This window comes from Camelus dromedarius, chromosome 4 (assembly GCF_036321535.1).
Source record: "Camelus dromedarius isolate mCamDro1 chromosome 4, mCamDro1.pat, whole genome shotgun sequence".
NCBI lineage: Eukaryota > Metazoa > Chordata > Mammalia > Artiodactyla > Camelidae > Camelus > Camelus dromedarius.
In genome coordinates, this window is record NC_087439.1 from 16,069,311 (window position 1) to 16,089,540 (window position 20,230).

Sequence of the window (20,230 nt, forward strand, 5' to 3'; positions counted from 1 at the left end):
TCACCTAGCACAGCACCACACAGAGTAGTAAGAGCTTAATAAACTTGTGTGATAATTTTGTTAGAGGGTATTGTGATGATGAATTCTATTGTCTAGTGATGGTGTGACAAAGAGGGTTGTAACTACTATATACAAAGTAGATAAACAACAAGGTCCTCCTGTATAGCACAGGGAACTATAATCAATAGCTTGTAATAACCTATTATGAAAAAGAATATATATATAAAACTGAATCATTATAGTGTACACCAGAAACTAACACAACATTGTAAATCAACTATACTTTAATAAAAAGAATTTTTTTTAAAATCCAGGTACTGGTTGAAAGAGAAAAAAAGAGAGAGAATTTTAAGTTTCCCAATGCTGAGAGTTTGTCTACCTACATATTCTGATGGGGGGCAGCTACCAGCCTTGCTTAAGGCTCTGCAAGCCAAGGAGAGCACCAGTCAACATCTCTGCTTCCCAGGTTCTAAGCAGGAGTCACAGAGGTGAGTGGGCCTGTTTCAGACATAATCTGATGACAACCGAAGTGTGAAGCCAGAGAGATCTAGCTTCTGGGGCTTTACCTGAGCATGGACCCTCATTTCTGGGCTGATACATTCTATTTCCAGGAGGCAAAGAAACAGGACAAGGTGTGGCTCACTGCACAGTTTACACTCGCCTCACCATGAAATTAAATTAAATGAGAAGCTTATGCATAGGATGTTTTCAACTGAGTGCTACCTACAAATGCAGAGCAGAGCAAAGGGATATCATGTTCAGAATAAGGCACTCTGAAGCAAGTGCTGGGAGGGCAGCAGCCGTAAAGGCAGGGGCAGGGGTGTGTGCGCGCATGCGTGAGCCACACGCCACTTGGCAGAGGCCACTGTGGGGGCCTCCACACTGCTCAAAAGAAAAGACAAAATTTGTTTTCTTTATTTAGAATTCAACCCCTGTGTCTTACTTAGTCTATTTTTGTTCTTAGCATGTATGTAACGCTTCCTGCTCCCAAACACTAATTGTTTTCACTACTGCTAATTAAGTAATTAATAAAACTTGACTGTGAGGTAAATAAATATTAATAGTACCTATTGGGTGGGAAAACACAATCATTCTCATTTGCGGGGAGAGGTCTGGAAACAGAAGCATACCAGTGTGGATGCACAAGAAGAAAGGAGACTTGGAAGGAATAACAGCCACAGTTTTTAACAGCAAAACTGAGACTAACTTGAAAAGATTTCTTCAGATGGATTAAAAAAGAAAAAAAACAATACATTCTAAAGCAAGTTTTTGTACCAGTGCCCAAATTTCCATGGCCATTACTATTACTTAAAGCAGTTAAAGTTCATTAGCAGGAACACAATTTATCGACCTTGAGACACGTTCATCACTCTTGGCTGGTCTAGATCAGCGCACAGCAGAGGGGGAACAGAAGGCTCTAGGACTGCGACACTGGTCTTACAATCACTGACCAACAGAACTGAGCCGGACAGAGAATTTGTAGACATAAAAGAATTGTCTGTTTTGTTTCAACATTCTTGTTTTCTTCATTTAAGATGCAGATGGTAATGATGCCAGACAGTTATTGTCCCAAGAAACTGTAATCAAAACCACGCATGTGCCCATGTGCACACACATAAACACAACCAGACTGGATAGATGGAGTGAGAGAGAAACAACAATTTCTGACTGCTACAGCGAGACCTGGGCAGAGAGTGGCAGCTGGCCGTCATTGCTTTCCCTGGGCTCACACTGAAACCCCACTGACATAAAGGAGGTATGACACACTTAGGGTGGGGGCAAGAGCTGCTACTCTAACCTTGTCAGTTACAGGGGCAAGAATGAGACTATGCCTCTCGGGCGAGGCATTAGGAATGAAAGACCTCTCCGGCTTGGGTGCCGCCATCTGAGACCACAGCTCCCCCAAGGGCTGGATCAACTGTCCTCGCCCACAACCCTTCCTTTTCTGACTCCCTAGTATGTCTCAGGCCTCAAGAGGTGAACCCCACTGAAAACATAGGGTTGCATCTTCTGAAACAAAAAAGGGGATGTATTGTACAATTTTATGAGGAAGAAATAATGCCAAAGATGTGACTACATTTAATCTCATGTAAGCAAAGATAATGGTCTTTGTGTTCAAAGAAATAGCCAGTCCTGTTTTTGCCATCTGTATGCCACTCTCCACTGAAAACAAAGTAAGGCATCACCACTGGATGCGAAGGGAAAATATACTGAACAAGGCAGATATGGTGGTCTAAAAGGGCCCTATGTATCTGAATAACCTCGAACCATGACTTTCTTGGAGGTTCCACACATTGTAACCCTGGTAAGTTTCAGCTGTGCTTGGGGCTGAAGATGATTCTGGATTCACTGCTATGTAGTAGCTACAGAGTATGGTTATTTTATGCATTTAGAGCAAAACACTACCAGCTCCAGGCTAAAGGAAATTTAGGAAAATGTTAGTTCCTTAGAAGTTTGAGGTATACTGATACTATCATTGGCATATTCTTGAAAACTATTTAAATCTGGTTTTATCGTGGAAAAATGGTATTACAGTGGTATAGCGATTTCAGAGGCAGTGCATATCATGGGAATACACTGGACTGGGAGTTAGGAGGCTTGGGCTCTGGTCCTCATTACCGATGCGACCTTGAGGAAGTAACATTCTGGTGTCGCGTCAGTCTTCTGATCTGTAAATGGAGCTACTGCACAAAGCAAGGTTTTCAAGACAATGCAGGTCTCGGCTGCATCATGAGATGGCTTGTCAAGGGCCACCTCAATCCTCCCCCGAAGCTTACTGGACACCACACCCACCAGCCTCCCCTAGTTACAACGCTTCTCAGTGTTGGTCACTGAGATATCCCTGTCTCTTTCAAGAATGCTAATACTTCTGTAAAAACAAAAGCCATTTCTGGAAAAGGCTGGTCCTATCTCAGACTCACCAAGGACCTCAACATCAAATATTTAATTAAGGCAAGACAGGTAACATAATTGCATCACTGAATCAGGCCAGTCCTAATCAATAGGAAGCAGTGAGTCCTGTGGCAAACTGAATAGTGCAAGCCTTCAGCCAAGAGGCAGTCGGATTAAAACATTTTTAATCTGTGATGGCTGAACAGTTTATGGAATTACAGTGAGCTGAACCCATTAGCAAAGCTAGTTGACAATCTCAGGATTAAATGTTTGCTAAGGTCCATGACAACTGGGAAATTCTAGGGTCTAAAATAAAACTGATTCTGAGAAAGTTTGACTCCAAATTTACAGTCAGTTTTGACACCATACATGTCACATCTTGTATGTCCTTGCTAGAGAGGACTGGTAATGCTTCCAGAAATTTTAAGAAATCCACTAGCTACCTTGCCCTTTTGTTTTATTTCCTAATAATTCATGTAACTAGTCATTTAATTTCAACCCATCTGTTGATTTTCATAGCATCTCCTCTGTTTGCTGGGGAAAACAATAAGTGATTGAATGTAGCTATGGAGGCTGAATGGCACCAAGGGTAAGAGCATGGCGTCTGAGTGCAGTAATCCTGGTTAACATGTGGGCTTTGCTACTTCTAGCCATTGGAACTATGGGAAAATTATTTTTGTAGTCCTATCTCGCAAGATTGCGGTGAGAAGAAAACAATTTAGTGCATTTAAAGTGCTGCATGTGCGGTCTAACTCCTTGTAAGTGCACAGTAAACATAAACAGACCCTCTGCAGGAAAACCAGATGCTACACACAACATTGCTAGTCAAGTGGATGGACCAGGATGGCCTGAGCACCCCTCCTACAAGGGAAATATGTAGGAGTCTGGAGTTCTTCTAGTGTCAGGCTACAAAATTGTGTCCTGTTTTCATCCGGTTGGCTATATTGCTAGATTCCACCACACAAGAGCCTTACTCCATGTTGGTAAAGAAAAAACACCATTCATATTTGCTTATTCTTAAGAACATGCAGAGAAGGCTGAGGTTGTTGATACGCTTAGAAATAACTCCAGCGAAAAATGCTTTTCTTCTAAATTTGGTGTTAGTGGCAAAAAAAAAAAAAGAACCTAGGAGAGTTACATTTTCAGTGCCGATAATTTTAATGAAGATAAAACATATTTCAGACCAAAATATGAGTTTAGCTCCACTATTGATTTCACTTGCACTTGTAGATGTGGACTTAAGATTTGGAGGCATAAATGGAAGTGTGCTGGGTTTAACGTTGTCACTTTAGTGTTATTGATCTAAAGGAGGGACAGTCAGCTCTCCTAAGAGAACCTGTGGGTTTCTGAGATAAATTGAATTACCTGACTAAGACATTATATGCACATTTAACAAAAACTGCTAAATTTATGGAAATACTTTTTTTTTTCTATCAGTATTTGGAAAGGTAAAACACTCTGTAACTTCAAGATGCTTATCAGGGTCAATTCATGATATGCCAGAAAAACGGTTTTTGGCGTTGCACAGTGAGGAGCTGAAACCACTCATGACAGATTTGCTTTTGTGTCATAACAGCTGATATATTCCAGAACTGTATAGTGACGGTGATAATTTCACCTCAAAGCCTTTCTTTTTTTTCTTTTCTTTCTTTTTTCTTCCTTTCTTTCTTTCTTTCTCTCTCTCTCTCCCTTCCTTTCTTTCTTTCTTTCTCTTTCTTCCTTCCTTCCTTCCTCTTCCTTCCTTCCTTCCTTTCTCTCAACAGCTGATATATTCCAGAACTGTATAGTGATGATGATAATTTCACCTCAAGGCCTTTCTTTCTTTTCTTTCTTTTTTCTTCCTTTCTTCTTTTGCTCTTTTGCTCTTTCTTTCTTTCTCTCTTTTTTCTCTCTTTCTTTCTTATTTGGATAAATCACTCAAGATTTCTGTTTTCACTCTGTGCCAGCTACACCCCTCTTTAGAATTAGTTTTCTCATCTGCATTCAGAGGACATTTTATTTCCTATTTTGTGCTTTTAATTAAAAAGAAATTTTAGCCTTTTTGTAGCCATTTACAGTCTTGATAAAAACTGGGAGGCACATGTTTCTGCAGAACATGATTCTTCCAGAATTTCCGAAAGCCCTGGCATCTCTTCCTGCCTCATAGCGTCCCTGAGGTATGCTGTCTCACGGAAGCACATCCTTCTGTGTCCTACTGCTTAACTGTACCAAGGTAGATTTATCTGTTTACTAGTTATTACTTGAATTTGTGTAGCTATTTTTTGTGGTAGACCTGAAAGGTCCCATTTTCCTTTATATTGTACCAGACGGCTTGACGGCTTTCTTGTCTCTTTCCTGAGGCACCATTAAAAAAAAGATAGGCATGAGAAGTCTTTCAACAGTTACACACAGAGCTGCAACATTCCTTAGGCTTATATTAAATGAGTGTCGAGTTTCCAACAGGAGGAAAGCGATTGAGAAATTAAATTTGAAAAAGAAAAGGCATTCAAATATGTTGTGAGAGAGATCATGAGCTGCCCCTCAGCATCCCCTTCTTCTACAATAAGGTGACAATCAATTTTCAGCTGGGCACATACTCAGAATAAAGACCCCATTATCAGCTTCCTTAGATGTGGCTGAGTAACCAAGGTTCATTTAAGGAGATGTTAAGTGGAAGTCTCTCTGTTTTTTGTGGGGGGTGGTGCAGATAGAGGGGTAATTAGGTTTACTTATTTATTTAACTGGGAATTGAACCCAGGACCTCATGCATGCTAAACACATACTCTACCACTGAGCTATACCCTCTCCCACCTTGGAAGTCTCTCTTAAGAGACAGCTGGTGTGTGCCTTTTACCCTCTCCATTTTCTTTGGCTTTCTTTCCTTCTGATGGTGAAATGTGGGTGTGATGACTGGAGCCATTCTGGGCCATGAGGTGACCTTGGAAATGGAGGGCACATCCCACAGAATAACAGAATAACACAATAGAAACCAGGATGCTGAGAACACTATGAACTCTATGAAGCAGAGTTATCATACCAGCTCTGTACAGCCTACCTATAGATTTACATCTGAGAAATAAATAACATTTTAGCCAATTTAAGCCACTATTATTTTAGATCTCTGTTACTCACAGTGGAACCTAATTCTAACCTAATAAGCATTCTCATATCTCTCTGTTTATGGAATGTTAATGTAAAATTTGAACCAGTTAAAATCATTTGTAGCAGGAAGCATGATATTTTGACAGAAGTAGTTGGGGGAGAAAGTTTAGCAAAAATATTATCATAATGCTTCTACAGTATACATTTAAAATAATATTTATTTAAGTATCTTGATGAGAAGTAGTCAACTCCTAATAAAACTGTATTCAATGAAAAAACAAACAAAAAAAGTCATGAATTATTTTGTTCTCATTAGACACATCTTCCTGAGCATGCCACATGATTTAAGATTTTCTCTTAAAATATCTCACAGAGAGGTAACTCGGAATAAACAAGATCTTAAGGAACCAGAGTTTAGCCTCTCAGATACATCTTAGAAAAAGATGAGACAGGTTCAATAAAATTTCACCAAACCAGCCACATTTGGGCAACCACCTACATTTCCCCACTGTGCCTCAATAAAATGATCTGAAGGTAGAATAAGATGATAAAGAAGGTCTAGAGATTTCATGCTCAGAAATTACCATTTGTTTTTTCCCCTAACTTTGCTGAGGGGTAATTGGCAAACATAATTGTATATATTTAAAGTGTAAGATGTGATACCTTGATATACATTACATGGTGGAATGACCACCAAGATCAAAATAATTAACACATCCATCATTTCATATAGTTAACACTCTTTTTTTGTTGTCGTAAGAATGTTTAAGATCTACTCTCAGTAACTTTCAAGTATACAAATAACACCATTCGTTTTATATTTACCACAAACCTATTCCTGTGGGAACTGCCCCACCTGCTTCCTTTCATAGGATGACCACAGTAGTTCTGGGAGGTGGGGATTGTTACCCCTATTTTACAGAAGAGGAAGTTAAATCACCCAGAGAAGTTAAACCACCTTCCTCACCTCAAAGGTCTCTGGCTGAATTTTAGGCTTCTCTTAATGCTGGCCATCAGAGGCTATTCATTTTATAGGAACCTGAGGAATCCATCAGCTTCTTTAATATCTGCATTTACTAAATAAAAATGATAGGTTTGCTATTCATCTGGGTGGGCCTCTGGAAATCTTTCATCTTCAAAAGGCTTTCTATTACTTTCCCAGGAGTTTAAATTTTATGATTCTATTGGTCACTGATGTTACTTCATTTGCCATCTAAAGCACACACAATTTTAACCTAACAGAATAAATAGAAAAGTATTGCAGCTATCAATCATGGTTTCCTTTAGTCTGACAGTATGAGTTCCAATCTATTCACATAAATGCTTTGAAAATAATAAAGCCAGAAAGTGACCTACCTTTTGAGTGAGCAGAGCTTGCACAACTTGGTTGGCTACCTTTAAAAAATAAAGAAAAGAATTGCCGTTTATAATAATGAGACTTTCTATGCATGGATTCTAATTTACCAATAAGTTTCCCACAGCTGACTATATAGCTAATTAGCTCATTTGCCTCTTTCCTCTACTTCTACAGGACCCGATTCTTTTCATAATAAGCCTAGCCTTGTAGGTAATATTTTGCTTTTTTCCAAAGGTGACCTTGTTGCTAATTAAGATGGTTAGACTGGAAAGATCATTCATACCTTGACTTTCACATTTCCATATTTGGAAAAATAATATCCTTTCATACGTAAAGTACTTTAAGAATGCTAAAAAATGATATAGTGCAATACATGATCCTAATTATCTGTACACAGTTTCTACACTTTGCTGATTTACAACGTCCTTTGCCTCTCCTTCCTATTCTTTTGCTGTGTGACTGTTTCACTTCTTAAAATTACTTGCAATAGACACAGGTCGAATGGTGCAGAACAGGGACAACTCCTCTTCTGTATGCTCTGCTTTCCTGCTCCACATCTTTGTTTATGCCACCCTCTTGTCATTGCTACCTGTGATGGAGTCTGGTAATTGTCTACTCCATCCTTCATTCTCCCCTTCCCCCTAAGCCACAAACCCTGATTTTTTGGCTAGGCACATCCAATTATAGTCCCCAGCCTTCCTTGTCACTATGTGGCAAACTTCTGGCCAATGAGTAATTAGCAGTCTATTTTCTTGGACTTATAGGAAGTCTCACAGAAAGAGGGGGCTCATCCTTTTTTTTTTCCTATATGGGATATAAAAGTGATGGCTGGAGCTTCAGCAACCACTTTGACAATGGAAGTCACATATTAAGTATTTGGGGGCAGAAAAATCAGATGAGCCTGGTCCTGATGATCCATGGAACTGCACTATCTCTGAACTTCTTAATACGAGGAAGAAGTCAAATAGCCACGGTTATGTTGAATTTCCTCCAATACATAACCAAATATAATTGTCACTAATATATTAATAGAATCTCAATTTTCTCTAGGTATCAGGCAGCTTGCGATGATAGGAAAAGCTGGGCCCCTGTCAGCCCAAGGAAGTGAATCTTGATTAATTAAGCCACTGTTGGTAATTCCATCCCTCTCAGTGACTGGCTGAGGAGTAGACAGGTGACACAATTCCAGTTAAGAACCATGTGAAAAACTAATAGCATGTTCTGGGTATTTCAAGGATCTGGCACTTTTTCCAGATAATCATTCATTATTTCTATATATATTTGTATTAAGATTTCTTTTTCACCTGCAGATTTCAGAAGCACTTCACAAACAGTCACTTACTAAATTTCACTACAGCCTTGAAGCTATGTACCCATATGCCCTTTATTGACAAACTATAGTAGATAGGGGAATTATGTGATAGTTTTTAGTCAGTACATAAACTATAAACATTTAGTGTGATAACTGAAACTGACAGCAATAAAGATCTAGTCAGGATACTTAAATATCCTAAATATAAGGTATTTCTGTTCATTCATTTCTTCCTTCATTTATCCAGCACAAATCTGCAGAGAGTCTCTATTTGCAAAGCTAGGTGACCGGGATGTGTTCCTTGGTTTCAAAGAGAACATAGCTGGAAGGAGGCTGGCAAGAACACATTTCTAAGTGTGATATGCATGTAATCATGAAATCATCTTGGTAATTCTCCCATTCAGCTGAAGGCTGGACCACACTTTTATCTTATTTTTCTCTCAATAACAAATTTACGTTTGGTGATGCTAAACTATGCATGCTTGTTTCTCTGTCTAGCATAGTGCAACAGATTACAGTAAAAAAAAAATGTTTTCATGAAGCTTAATTGTTTCTTGACTCAATATTGACAAAATAGCACATCCTTAATGACAGTGGGCAACCAGTAAGCCTCACTGAAAATTAAAATACAGGCTGTCATCAACTTGTGGCTAGCAGACATTCACACCACAGCAGTAAAATGACTAGAACCAGATTACCTATAATTGATTAGTTGAACTGTATGCACAAGAGGGATTTTTTTTTTCTATCAGAATCCTTTTCAAATTTACGTTGTTCACATCAAGTAAAAAAGAAAGGCCTTTCTTGAAACTAACTGCAGTTTTGAAGAAAAAGTATTCTTAAGTATTTTCTTTTAGTACAGGCCAAGTTAAAGCATATCTAAGAACTATCACAGAACAAAATAAACCATATTTTCTGTAACTGGTGCTTTTTCTTTGTCCTTTATCACTTTGTTATATCTAATCACAATGGTGATAAATGTTATTCAGCCCACAGAAATTGGCCAATAGCATAATCTTGAAAATCTTTCAGTTTTTAAATGTTCATTCCAATTCATAACTGAGAATTTGAAGTCAAACTATATATCATGTATTTTATTCTTGCAAATTAAAAAAACAACAACAGAAGAACTGATCTATTCATGCTGCTTGAATCAGGAACAATGTATCAGAGTTAATTTATACCATAAATAATTTAATCCTTTTGGATCGCAAACTTTGGATTTGATTTACATTCTCGTAAAACTGCCTAATATCAATATTTTCTTTTCTTCCCCCAAACTGGTTCCTCACTTAAACTAGTCTGTAGAATGGTGGCCGCATAAAATAGCTCTCTGCATGATTTAATGGGAGTCATAAATGAGTATCTTATCTGTAAGAGCTTACAGAAGTAAATATGTTATATCTTTGTAGTCCAAATGTGTTTGCCCTATAGGCTTGCAGACTCTCTCTGATACAGTTCCTTTTGGCATGTACTTTGGACAAGTGTTTACTCTACTTGAAAATTGAACAAAGATATGTGAATGCATTATTTCTTTACCTCCTGACATGGGGTTATATTACCCAGCAGAGCTCACAGGTTCTTTGCAGAAAGGCAGGCAGGTGATACAAACGCTTTCCTTGGCACTGTTTATAAAGATCGTTTCTTGGGTTTTGTTACTACTATGACCAGCTCAGCTTCTCTGATGCATCAACAGAACAACTGTTCGGCGCTTGCGCCTGCAACCTCTAATAGGTTCACAAGATGATCCCTGGAATGGGTCCCTGCCCTCACCAGAGCATCGTGCCTCATGCCCTTAGCACTTGGGCTGCAAATCATCACACACTCGCAGGCCCAGCTAATGAGAACAAATCCCTTCCAGTGTCATCTGACAGCTTTCCTCTCCAAAGAAAAAATAAAGAACAGCTGGGCTGGGCCAGGGGGACCTGAGACACAAGCGAAGCTGACAGTCCTCAAGCCCCTGGCTTGTGTAACAAGGTCCCTGAGGCTCAACATGGCACCTTCCCCCCTTCACATGTAGGAGAGGAGCAGGGCTGCAGGGGGGACAGGGACAGGGACGTCACAGAGAGGGCCCAAGTCCACCTCTCCTTTCCTCTCAGGAAGGTTTCTCTCAGATGAGCCAGCTCCTCTGACACCTGGCTCATCTTCGACCCACACATCTTTGTTCTTCCCTGTCAAGGGTAGAGGGATCATGATTTCTCCCACATTCCCCTGAAAGGGGGCAGGCAGAGGGAGAAGTCAGGCTGCAGAGATGTCTGCTGTTTTATTGCAAAATGGTCCCTGAGGCTGAACGAGAAGCCCTGCCTCGGAGTCTCTTCTAAGAGGGAACCTACTCTCACTGCATCTGCAAGAGGTTCAGGGTCAAGGGTGGGGTCGAGGGTGGGGGACTGAGGAGCTCAGTAGACTATGCTTAACAGTCCTGGCCTCCTGCCTGGTGGTCTTGCCTGCATCCACTCATGTGCTTTTTTTTTTTTTTTTAATTGAAGTACAGTCAATTACAATGTGTCAATTTCTGGTGTTCAGCACAATGTGCTTTTTAATTTTATTTATTTATTTTATTTTATTTATTTATTTTAATGCAAAGCCACTGTCATATCAGCAAGGTAAGTTAAAAACCCGGTAGCAGAAGCACAGGTTTTGGGAAATGTGCTTTGGAGAAGTTTTCTGTGTTTCTGAGCTTGGTTTATTGTACTAAGGTGGCTGAGGGCAGGTGCGAGGAACACTGGGACAAGATCACAAGAAAGACCTAGGTTCAAATGCTGCCTGTGTAGATCACTGACTGATATGTGGTGGGGGGAGTGGAAGTGGAGGGGAGCAACCTGACTTTTCCCATATGTAAAGCAGGGGAACCTCTAAAAGAGTTGTGGAAAATGTATGCGATGACAGACATAAACAGAGAAACTGCCTTGGGCAGTACTTGATAAAAAGCAGTCATCCCATAAATGTTAAATCTGAATTTGGTCACTCAGACTTCAGAAAATAAACCCATTTTAAGGAAGGACGGTTTGAACATATGGGCTTTCATTTGTAAAGGAAAGAAGTATGCGTGTGTGTGTGTGCATATGTGTGTGTGTGTCTGCGTGTGTGCGTAATATGCATGTATAAATATAAGTCACTAAGCACCTATATTATTTATTTATGCTGTAAAAAAATCCTATAAAATACTGGGGTGGGGGAAACTCATCTATATATGTATGCGGGATTCCAGCAAAAACTAATTTGGAAATTAATTTGCTGCTGATAATCTCCATTCATTCATTTACTTATTCAACAAATATGCATTAAGTGACCTAGTCTGGGCCAAAAATTGTGCTGGATCTTGGAGAAATAGTGGTGACTAGAACACAGGTGCTGCCCGTGGTGGGCTGAGTCTAGAGTGGGCACAAGAAGTCGATCATCTGTTGATTTCAAGATCTATTTGTGAAATGAACATTTGAAGCATGTAAGAGACATGAGCAGGGTCATCTTTCATCTACATTTATCAACACAATGATTTTAAAGATAACTTAGGTCACAGACGTGATGACGAAAGCTGATGGTGATTCCACAATCTAGTCTTGGCAGATAGCAGCAGAATCCGAAAGAAAAGTTAAGAACCATTCTTAGCAACTTGCTTCTGTCTTTAGTCAATCTTGGTTTAAAATAAATTCTGAAGCTTTTTTCTTTTTTCTGAACTACACCCTGGGGTCTGCTTTTCCCTGCCCCTGTGCTCTGAAGTGCAGAGCATGGAGAAGTCGAGAAGAACTCAAATACTATATATAGCACCCTCGCTGACTGTGGAACTCTGGCCCGACTCTGATGGTCTGATGGGGAGGCAAGTTTTCCAACTTCGCTGTGCAAAAGCTGTGCTTAGGAAGTTTGTTAAAACTGTCAATTTCCTGACCCATCATTCTGCTTAAGAAGGGCTGAGTGAGGTCTGAGAATCACATTTAAGCAATCGAGACACATGTTCCTTCTGGGCAGAAGGGGCCCAGAAACACACTTTGAGAAACACCAGGACAGGGTAAATTTTTTTGCTCACTGTTAAGAAATTGAAATAACCCTAATTTCCATGTGAGCCCACTGCTCTTCTATCATATCCAGCTAGGCAGAACTTTCCTCCTCTTGTGGACACTTTCTGAAAATGCTCTCTAAGGCACAGCATTCAGAGATGTAGGGCAGTGGTTCTTAATCTTGGCTGAATATTATAACCCCCTGGAGGGCTTTCAAAATTCTAATACCCAGGCCCCACTCCAGAATCAGATCAGAATCTCTAAGCGGGGGGCCCAACCAGTGGTATGTTTACAGCTCCCCAGGTGAGCCCAAGTGGGAACCACTTGCCTTTCTAGATCTCAGACTTTACCTGTCCCAGCCCCTCCTGCTAAAGATGCCCTTTCAGCTCGGCTCCCTTCACCATCTCCCCTCCCCACTGCTCCTTCTGCCCTTTGGTGACTGTGCTGTAAGTCCTCCAAGTCCCCAGTGCAGTCCATTTCCTCTGTGAGTTGCCCGCACCTCATCCCTCTGGGACTAACCACCCCATCACTGCTCCTGCTAGGCCAGGGGCACCTTGACGTCCCCGGGCCTAGGTGAGGCTGATAACAAACAAAAGACTTGGAGGATACTGAATGCATCTAAATGCAAGGTAGCAGTTTGAAGAGATGTTATTTTACTTATTTAAATGTGTCCTTATACTTCTCTAAATGGGAATAGATTGGTCTTAAAGGAACTGGCAGAGGCAATACCGAGACTACACAGCACTTCACTGCTTGCCAGCAAACTGTCTGACAGTTGGACAAAGAAGCTGAATTCCAACATGAAAACCTCCAATGGCCCCCCAAATCAGGATTGGTCCTTGGTTTTGCTTTTGCATTGCAAGGCGAGGAGATGAGGGGTTGGGTAGCAGTAGAGGTGGTAACGAAGTGGCAAAGTGTGTGCACGTGTATGTGTATGTGTTTGTGTATCTATGGATGTGCATCTGTTTCTTCTGAATAAACACATCCTTCTATTAGAACACACAGAGGGCATGGCCAACTCCCAAGTGTTTTCCCCAAATCTTCAGTATGTTCTTCATTTCCAAGAAAATAACAATCAGTGCAAAAGGGATTGCAGAACACTTTAAATTTACATTTTATCCACCTGTGCATGTTTTATGAAACCCACTAGCAAGGAAATAACTTACATGAAGCCTTACCTTGTTAGTTTGTCTAATTAGTATAAAAAGCCTTGAAAAGAATTTCCAGGGCATTATTATTACATTCAACTACCCCTTGGAGAGTGTTCTCTTACAATGCGTGGAAATGAATTGTCTACTCTCATGCAATTAGTTACAAAACAACTGGCATGTGTAATCAGGGGCCAGTATTCATGAATACAAAACATTTGTACTGCTCAGAGGTGGTTCTTTGTTGCAAATCACCTCTTTGGCAACAGTTAATTTCTGCAATTAAGAACATAGAGAGTCTCCCTCTGAAAATACTGTCTTCAGTGGAAACTTTATACTAAATGATTTTGTGGGTGAAAACCTAAGTTTTACAGGACACGTTCTGATGAAACCTTCAGAAAGTAGGCATAGGGGACACAGAAAACAGAAGGTGAGTATCCATAAAGAAATACTCTGAGCTTTAGGCTGATAGGGTGGGTTGACTTGTGGGCAAATTGTGACAAATAAGTTTCTGTGGTGTGATTCACATACATTTGATTTCTGAATACAGATTAAGTCTCGTTCGAAATTTCTGGGCAGGAGTTAAATGAAATTTTGTTGATCAATACATATGACCCAAGGGCAATATCTGTTCCTTTTAATATCCTTGGATCTATTTGGTCTGTCTTGCCCTAAAACTTTGATTGGACCAAGAGCCTGGGGAACAGGGGGAAGAAGGGCTGGACTGGCCTCACTAGACCTTGAGTCATCACTCCCCTTTTTCATGTCAACTTACTAGTTCTTCTTTTAACTTTGGACATTGTCAAGATTATTCTCAGTCCTTTTAAATCCTGACAGGGCAGAGGACTGCAAACACCATTTTGCTTGATTAATGAATATATATGGCTGGAAATATTAAAGAATTAAAATATGAAATAACTAAGCAATTTTCTGGGGACATTCTGTGGGTTCTTCAACCACTATCAGTAACTGTGATGCAAAGTGGTCTGTGCTGTGAGGATGATGGCTCTCACGTGGGCAGCGCATTACTCGGACACACGGTTATCTGGGCCCACCTCCACCCCCAGAGTCTCTGACTCTCTGTGGCTGGGGATGGATCTTAAGAATCTGCATTTCTAACAAGTTCCCAGATGAGGCTGATGCTGCCAGTCCAGGGATCACATTTCAAGAACCACTGGTGTTGGAAAATACCAAGTACAGGTGGAACTCTGAGGAAAGACACCATTTCTAGTTGCAAGGGAGGAGAGAAGAATATGGCGGAGGTATTGACACCACACGTGGGATCTGAGCCTGCTTTCTTTGTCTTTTAACCCATCACCTCTGGGACAGTCAAGGGGAATATCAGGGGGAGGGAAGGGGTAAGAAAGTTCAAGGGCATTTCTTGGAAAAGATATTCCCAATTGTTAATGAGGAGGAGAAGACTGAAGATACAATACCAGTTTCCACTGGTAAGGGAATGGAACTTGATGAAACATAGTTTCTCTTATTTTCTTAAAATCAGTGTTAGTTATAACATAACAACTCTCAAATGGAATCTCCTAGAAGGATATGTGCAAGTTTTAGAGGACTGGGCCACTGACTAGAAAAGTTATCCCATTAAATGAATGACTCCAATCACCAGCCATGTCCCAGATGAGAGCTTGTCAGGGAGGCCAGTGGCCGGTCCTAGCTGGCTGGTACAGTACAGATAGAGGAGAATGAGGGAACTGCACACACTTCGATTTTCTCCTCGCCTCTCGGGAACTCTGAAATGCCCATCTCTGCCTTCATCTTTTCATTATCATCAAATAATATTTCTTGAGTTTACTCATGCGCGTGGCCCTGTCTCCTTTCAATCTGCTCAAATTTTCTTCCCCACTTCCCTTTCTCTTCTTGACTTGTTCTCAATTTGCTGATTTTTTCCCTCCGGTTGCCAGCTGTGAACATCATCCCCACCCACTCTATCCAGGATTAGCTTTTTCAGAAATGGCATCCAATTGGAGATGCAGCGGGTCTGAGGTGGCTTTTTTCATTCACAGGCTGGGATCACACTTACTGGACAGAAGGAATTTATCATACAGTGAAGCATACCCCCACCTATGCCCCAAGAATATGAAACAGTAACCAAGAGGAATTTGCAGATGCCTGCAGAAGGATTCCTTCTCCGTATCTACATGTTTACAACCTTCCGTTGAAGGAGAAAATGCTCGTGTTCTCTGGAGACTGGTAATAGACATATATTAAGATCTGACATACATTAAGATCTGGGAATCCTGACTAGTCCAGCCTCTTAGCCAGAACCTCAACATCCCCCTTACCTCATCGAGACATCTCTCATACTGTTCCCTTTGATTTTCATTTTCCAAAGCCAATGCTGAATTCTCTGCCTGCAGTAAAGATACAAAAATAATACAGCTAAATCAATGAAATGTTGTGTTATGTGACAGCTTCTTCAATACAGTTACTAAATATAGCTCCTCAGGATCCAAAACAATTTTGTAGAAGAATCTTTGATAAGTTTGTTCTAAGTACTATTATAAATATTTCAGGGATGGCTTCCATCTTATCAGCTTGTTCACAAAAAAGACATTATCACTGAAAGAAATGCAAAACTTGATATTCGGAACAGGTAGAAAATCAAATCATGGCCTGACGTGAAAGCGTTCCGTAAAAAAGATTACAATGTTTATTTCATTCGATGAAAATGTAAATGTAAGAAGTGCCTTAATCCACTTCATTAAGACCTGTCACGGTTTCACAACTTGAGATTTGTTTAGGTCATGAAAAAAAAACCTCAGGTAAATTCCTGAAAGCGTAATTCCAAATGCAGACTAAACACGTTGTTTCCCTTGTTACTCAGTGACTTTTGACCATGAGACTATACTGAGAAATTGGAGAAATAAACTATACTTGAGTCCCTCTGACCTCCCTTCTCTTTTTGAAAGTGCTGCTTTCCTGCTCCTCTGAGCCTTGTGGGTACCTGAATGTTGAATAGGTTACTATGGGTTACTAGGGAGAATATGCTTACTAGGTTATTAGCAAAATAATAAGAATAAAAGTCATCAGTAAAAGCATATTAGGTTTTAGAAGAACCATGAAATGGTAGCATGAGAACTGCCCTCTGCATTAGGTGACCTGGGTTCACTCCGGCCACTGCTGGTCCCAGCCTGCATCCTGACCTAAGTTACCCTTTCCCACGGCTGCCTCCCTAATCCCCTCAGCAAACCCCCCCTCACTACAACCCTGCTGACATCATTCTATTTACTCATTTCTCTAACCCTACAGTGCACACAAAATTGTTACACTACAAAAAATAATAGACAAATTCACAATTTCTTTTTTCTTTAGAATGCAGGTATATAGTAAAAATACTGTGTTCACAGGATACTAGACCAGCTTGCCCCCACCCCACACACTTTAGTGTGGCTATGCTCTTCATCTGACACTCAGTTCAGTTCCTTTGTTTCTGACAGTAGTTGAATTTAATTTCCCTTCTTCTTGTTGGTTTCATTTTATTTTCCGAATATGGAAAACGTTAATGATTCCAAAAGTCAAAACTATACTACAAGGAGTGAGGAGTCACTTCCTTTCCTACCCCTTCGAGCCCATCCCACCCACCTAGGACCGGTTCTTACATGGCTGTCATTACTTCCCTGGCTGTCTCACTCTACTGCTACCATCTAGGTACCATCCCGTGCCTTGCCCCCTCCTATTACACATGCAGCAGTCAACTTTCCCCTCACACTTTTCCCCTACAATTCTCTAGTCGCATTCTTTCTATTTTGTCAGAGTTGATCACTTTCGCATGCTATTCTTCCACCCTTGCCCTGTATATCCTTTTTTAGCCTCTTTACTGGATGATGATTGGGGAGGTTGATCTTATATGTCTCTTTTATTTCTATAGCATCTTGAAAATTTCCCTCTTCTTTTCCCCTTCACAATCACACTTCCAAATGGTACCTCTCCTCTCTCTGCCTCCTTTCCCCCAGAAACACTGCCTCACTGAGATGGTCACCTTAGGTCCCACACACTTTCAAGCCCTGCCCACAGCCAGCCCTGGGAACCACATCTCCACCTGTGATCAGATTTGAGCTCGTGGAGTCACAACTTCTCTTTCTGGGGGTGCTTTCCTTGTACCCTCTGCTACCACTGCCCTGGGACACACAGGCTTGCTGCCAGAGTGCTGCGGGTATTTGATGTTTATTTTCCTATGGACAGCAATTTGATGTCCTAGTGTTCTGTTTTCTGGTAACACAGAAGATTCTATTTGTGCTTGGTTGATTTAAATCTTTTTTTTTTTTTTTGTAGATATATGAAAAGTTTCAGCTTTAGGCCCATTTGTTACTTAACAATGAAACTCAGGTGGCCTGACTGACCTAGGATGTGCACAAAAGGTGAAGACAACGGATGGCAAACAGTCTGCTGGGAGATGCCCTAGCCATTGTCGGATCACCTCAGCCTAGTTGTCATTCAAGGCTGAGGAGCCAAACTCCTGTTACTTCTTTAGGTCTCAATTCTAATACTTGGCTTTGACCTTTTGCCTCTGGGCTCGAATCCCTGTTTTAGCAACTCCCCTTAACTCCCCAACACTCCCATCCCTCCGGCGGATCCCACCATGTTCACTCCATTCTCAGCACTGACACATGTCTGTCCTGAAGCCCCATCCTTCTTCCTGACATCTGTTTGGATTTTTAAGTGCTGGTTATCCCTAGACTGTTCTATCATTCCATTCACCCAAACTAAACGGAAAGCTTTTCCTGACCTGCTGCTGTTCCCTCCAGGCCTTGCTGTGGCCTGTCACACAGAATCTCCTTCTGCCTGCAGCAGGTGTAACCTCTCAGCTCCTTGCCCAGCCCAGGTGCGCAGGCTGGGTCCACTCCATTGCCGTTGACCTGGCCATACCAGGTTGTGTAACCTTCAGCAAGTCATTGAACCTTTCTGGGTTTACAGTTCTTTAGTAGTTAATGAGCAAAAGGAATGAACTAGCCATTTCACAAAGTGACTTCTGGTTCCCATATTTGGATACTATGAATCATGGAGAAACTGCTAGAATTTCAATCTTATAAAGTCACTGCTTTCTTTGGAGAAATTAAGCTTTCCTGGGGTCTGCCGCATTTAGTAAGGCCACAGCACAAAGGATGACATGGAGAGAGAAAGGAAGGAATAGCAACACCAGTTTACATAGCTTTCACTTTTAACATCTTGGAAAAACTGTGTAAGGAAATAAAATTGAAAATGGGAATTTATATGATGTCTACATTTCTCTTCTACCCACAATATCACGTTGCAATAACACTCGAATTGATTCATTCAGATAATTACCATCATTACACCATTTACATTACTTGCCTCACGTTTACTGCTCTGACAATCTCTTACAGGCAAGCAAATTAAATACCTAAAGGATGCTGGTGAAGACATAGTAGTCACATTTCTGGTTAATGTGTTCAGTTGCAGAGACCAATTTAATTGATGTAATCCCACATATCCCAGGGGACGATGGAGATATTAGCAATTATGCCAGTGAAGTTAAAATAATCTTGAAGTCATGATTTTCTTTAATCCATTTGTGTTTATTAGAAATTCAGTATTAACCTGCTACCAACCGGAGAGAACAGGGGGGAAAATAGAAAAAGAAAAAAGAAAACTTAATTAAATTTGATTTAAAGAGATAGTGACTATTTGTATGGCAGGGTTGAGAAAGGATAAGGCAGAGGGGGAAAGAAAATATAGGTGTCACTGCTGAGAATTACAGAATGACCACACAGGCTTTGTCCACTTTCAATAAGTATGTTATTAAATCAGTGTACTCAGAGGACGTCATTAGAGCCTTCAATCAAATGTAGTAGTGGGTCTTTGGGTTCAGCTTTGTCTTCCACAGCCATCAACAACTTTTGCTAGACTTAGCAGTCCCTGATTGAGAGGATTTCCTGCTCTGTGTGGTTTTCTCATAATTCCAAATTATAGGGATTTAATATGTTTCTGATTTCATCCCTGAAGTCCTTCAAGGTCTTTACAAAACTGAAGAGCTTCGTGGAGTAAATCTACATTGCTTTGGTGTACCATGGAAAATGGGTCTGATTGAGTATATACTTAAAAGGAACTCTGTTTCTTAAAGGCCCTGCTCTGTGAATGGACAGGCTGGCTAGAGCTGACAAATGATTACAGGGACCAAGGCTTCTAAACCACTGCTCTACATGAAACTGCTAAGTCCTTATTATGTCTAAATCTTTCTCAATACATCTGTGATGCTTGAATGTTTGTATCCTCCCCAAATTCATATGTTGAAATCCTAATGCCCGAAGTGAGGGTATCAGGAGGTGGGGCCTCTGAAAGGTGAGTTGGTCATGAGGGTGGAGCCTCACGAATGGGATTGGAGTCCTCACAAAGGAGGCTCTGAGGGTTGCTAGTCCCTTCCCTCCAGCAAGGACACAGTGAGAGGGGGCAGACTATGGCCATGAACCAAGCA

At 40.8% G+C, this 20,230-nt stretch overlaps 1 protein-coding gene across 13 annotated transcripts in view; it reads right to left on the reverse strand.

Annotated features, from left to right (window-relative positions):
• The window catches only part of NCKAP5 (NCK associated protein 5), a 918,970-nt gene that overhangs the window by 180,359 nt on the left and 718,381 nt on the right, over positions 1-20,230 (reverse strand). For all 13 annotated transcript variants that reach the window (XM_064484702.1, XM_064484710.1, XM_064484704.1 and 10 more), the window contains 2 exons: positions 16,080-16,148; positions 7,330-7,368 (listed from right to left, as the gene is read on the reverse strand). In XM_064484702.1, the coding sequence (XP_064340772.1) occupies positions 7,330-7,368; positions 16,080-16,148 (108 nt within the window). The remainder of the gene's footprint in view (positions 1-7,329; positions 7,369-16,079; positions 16,149-20,230) is intronic.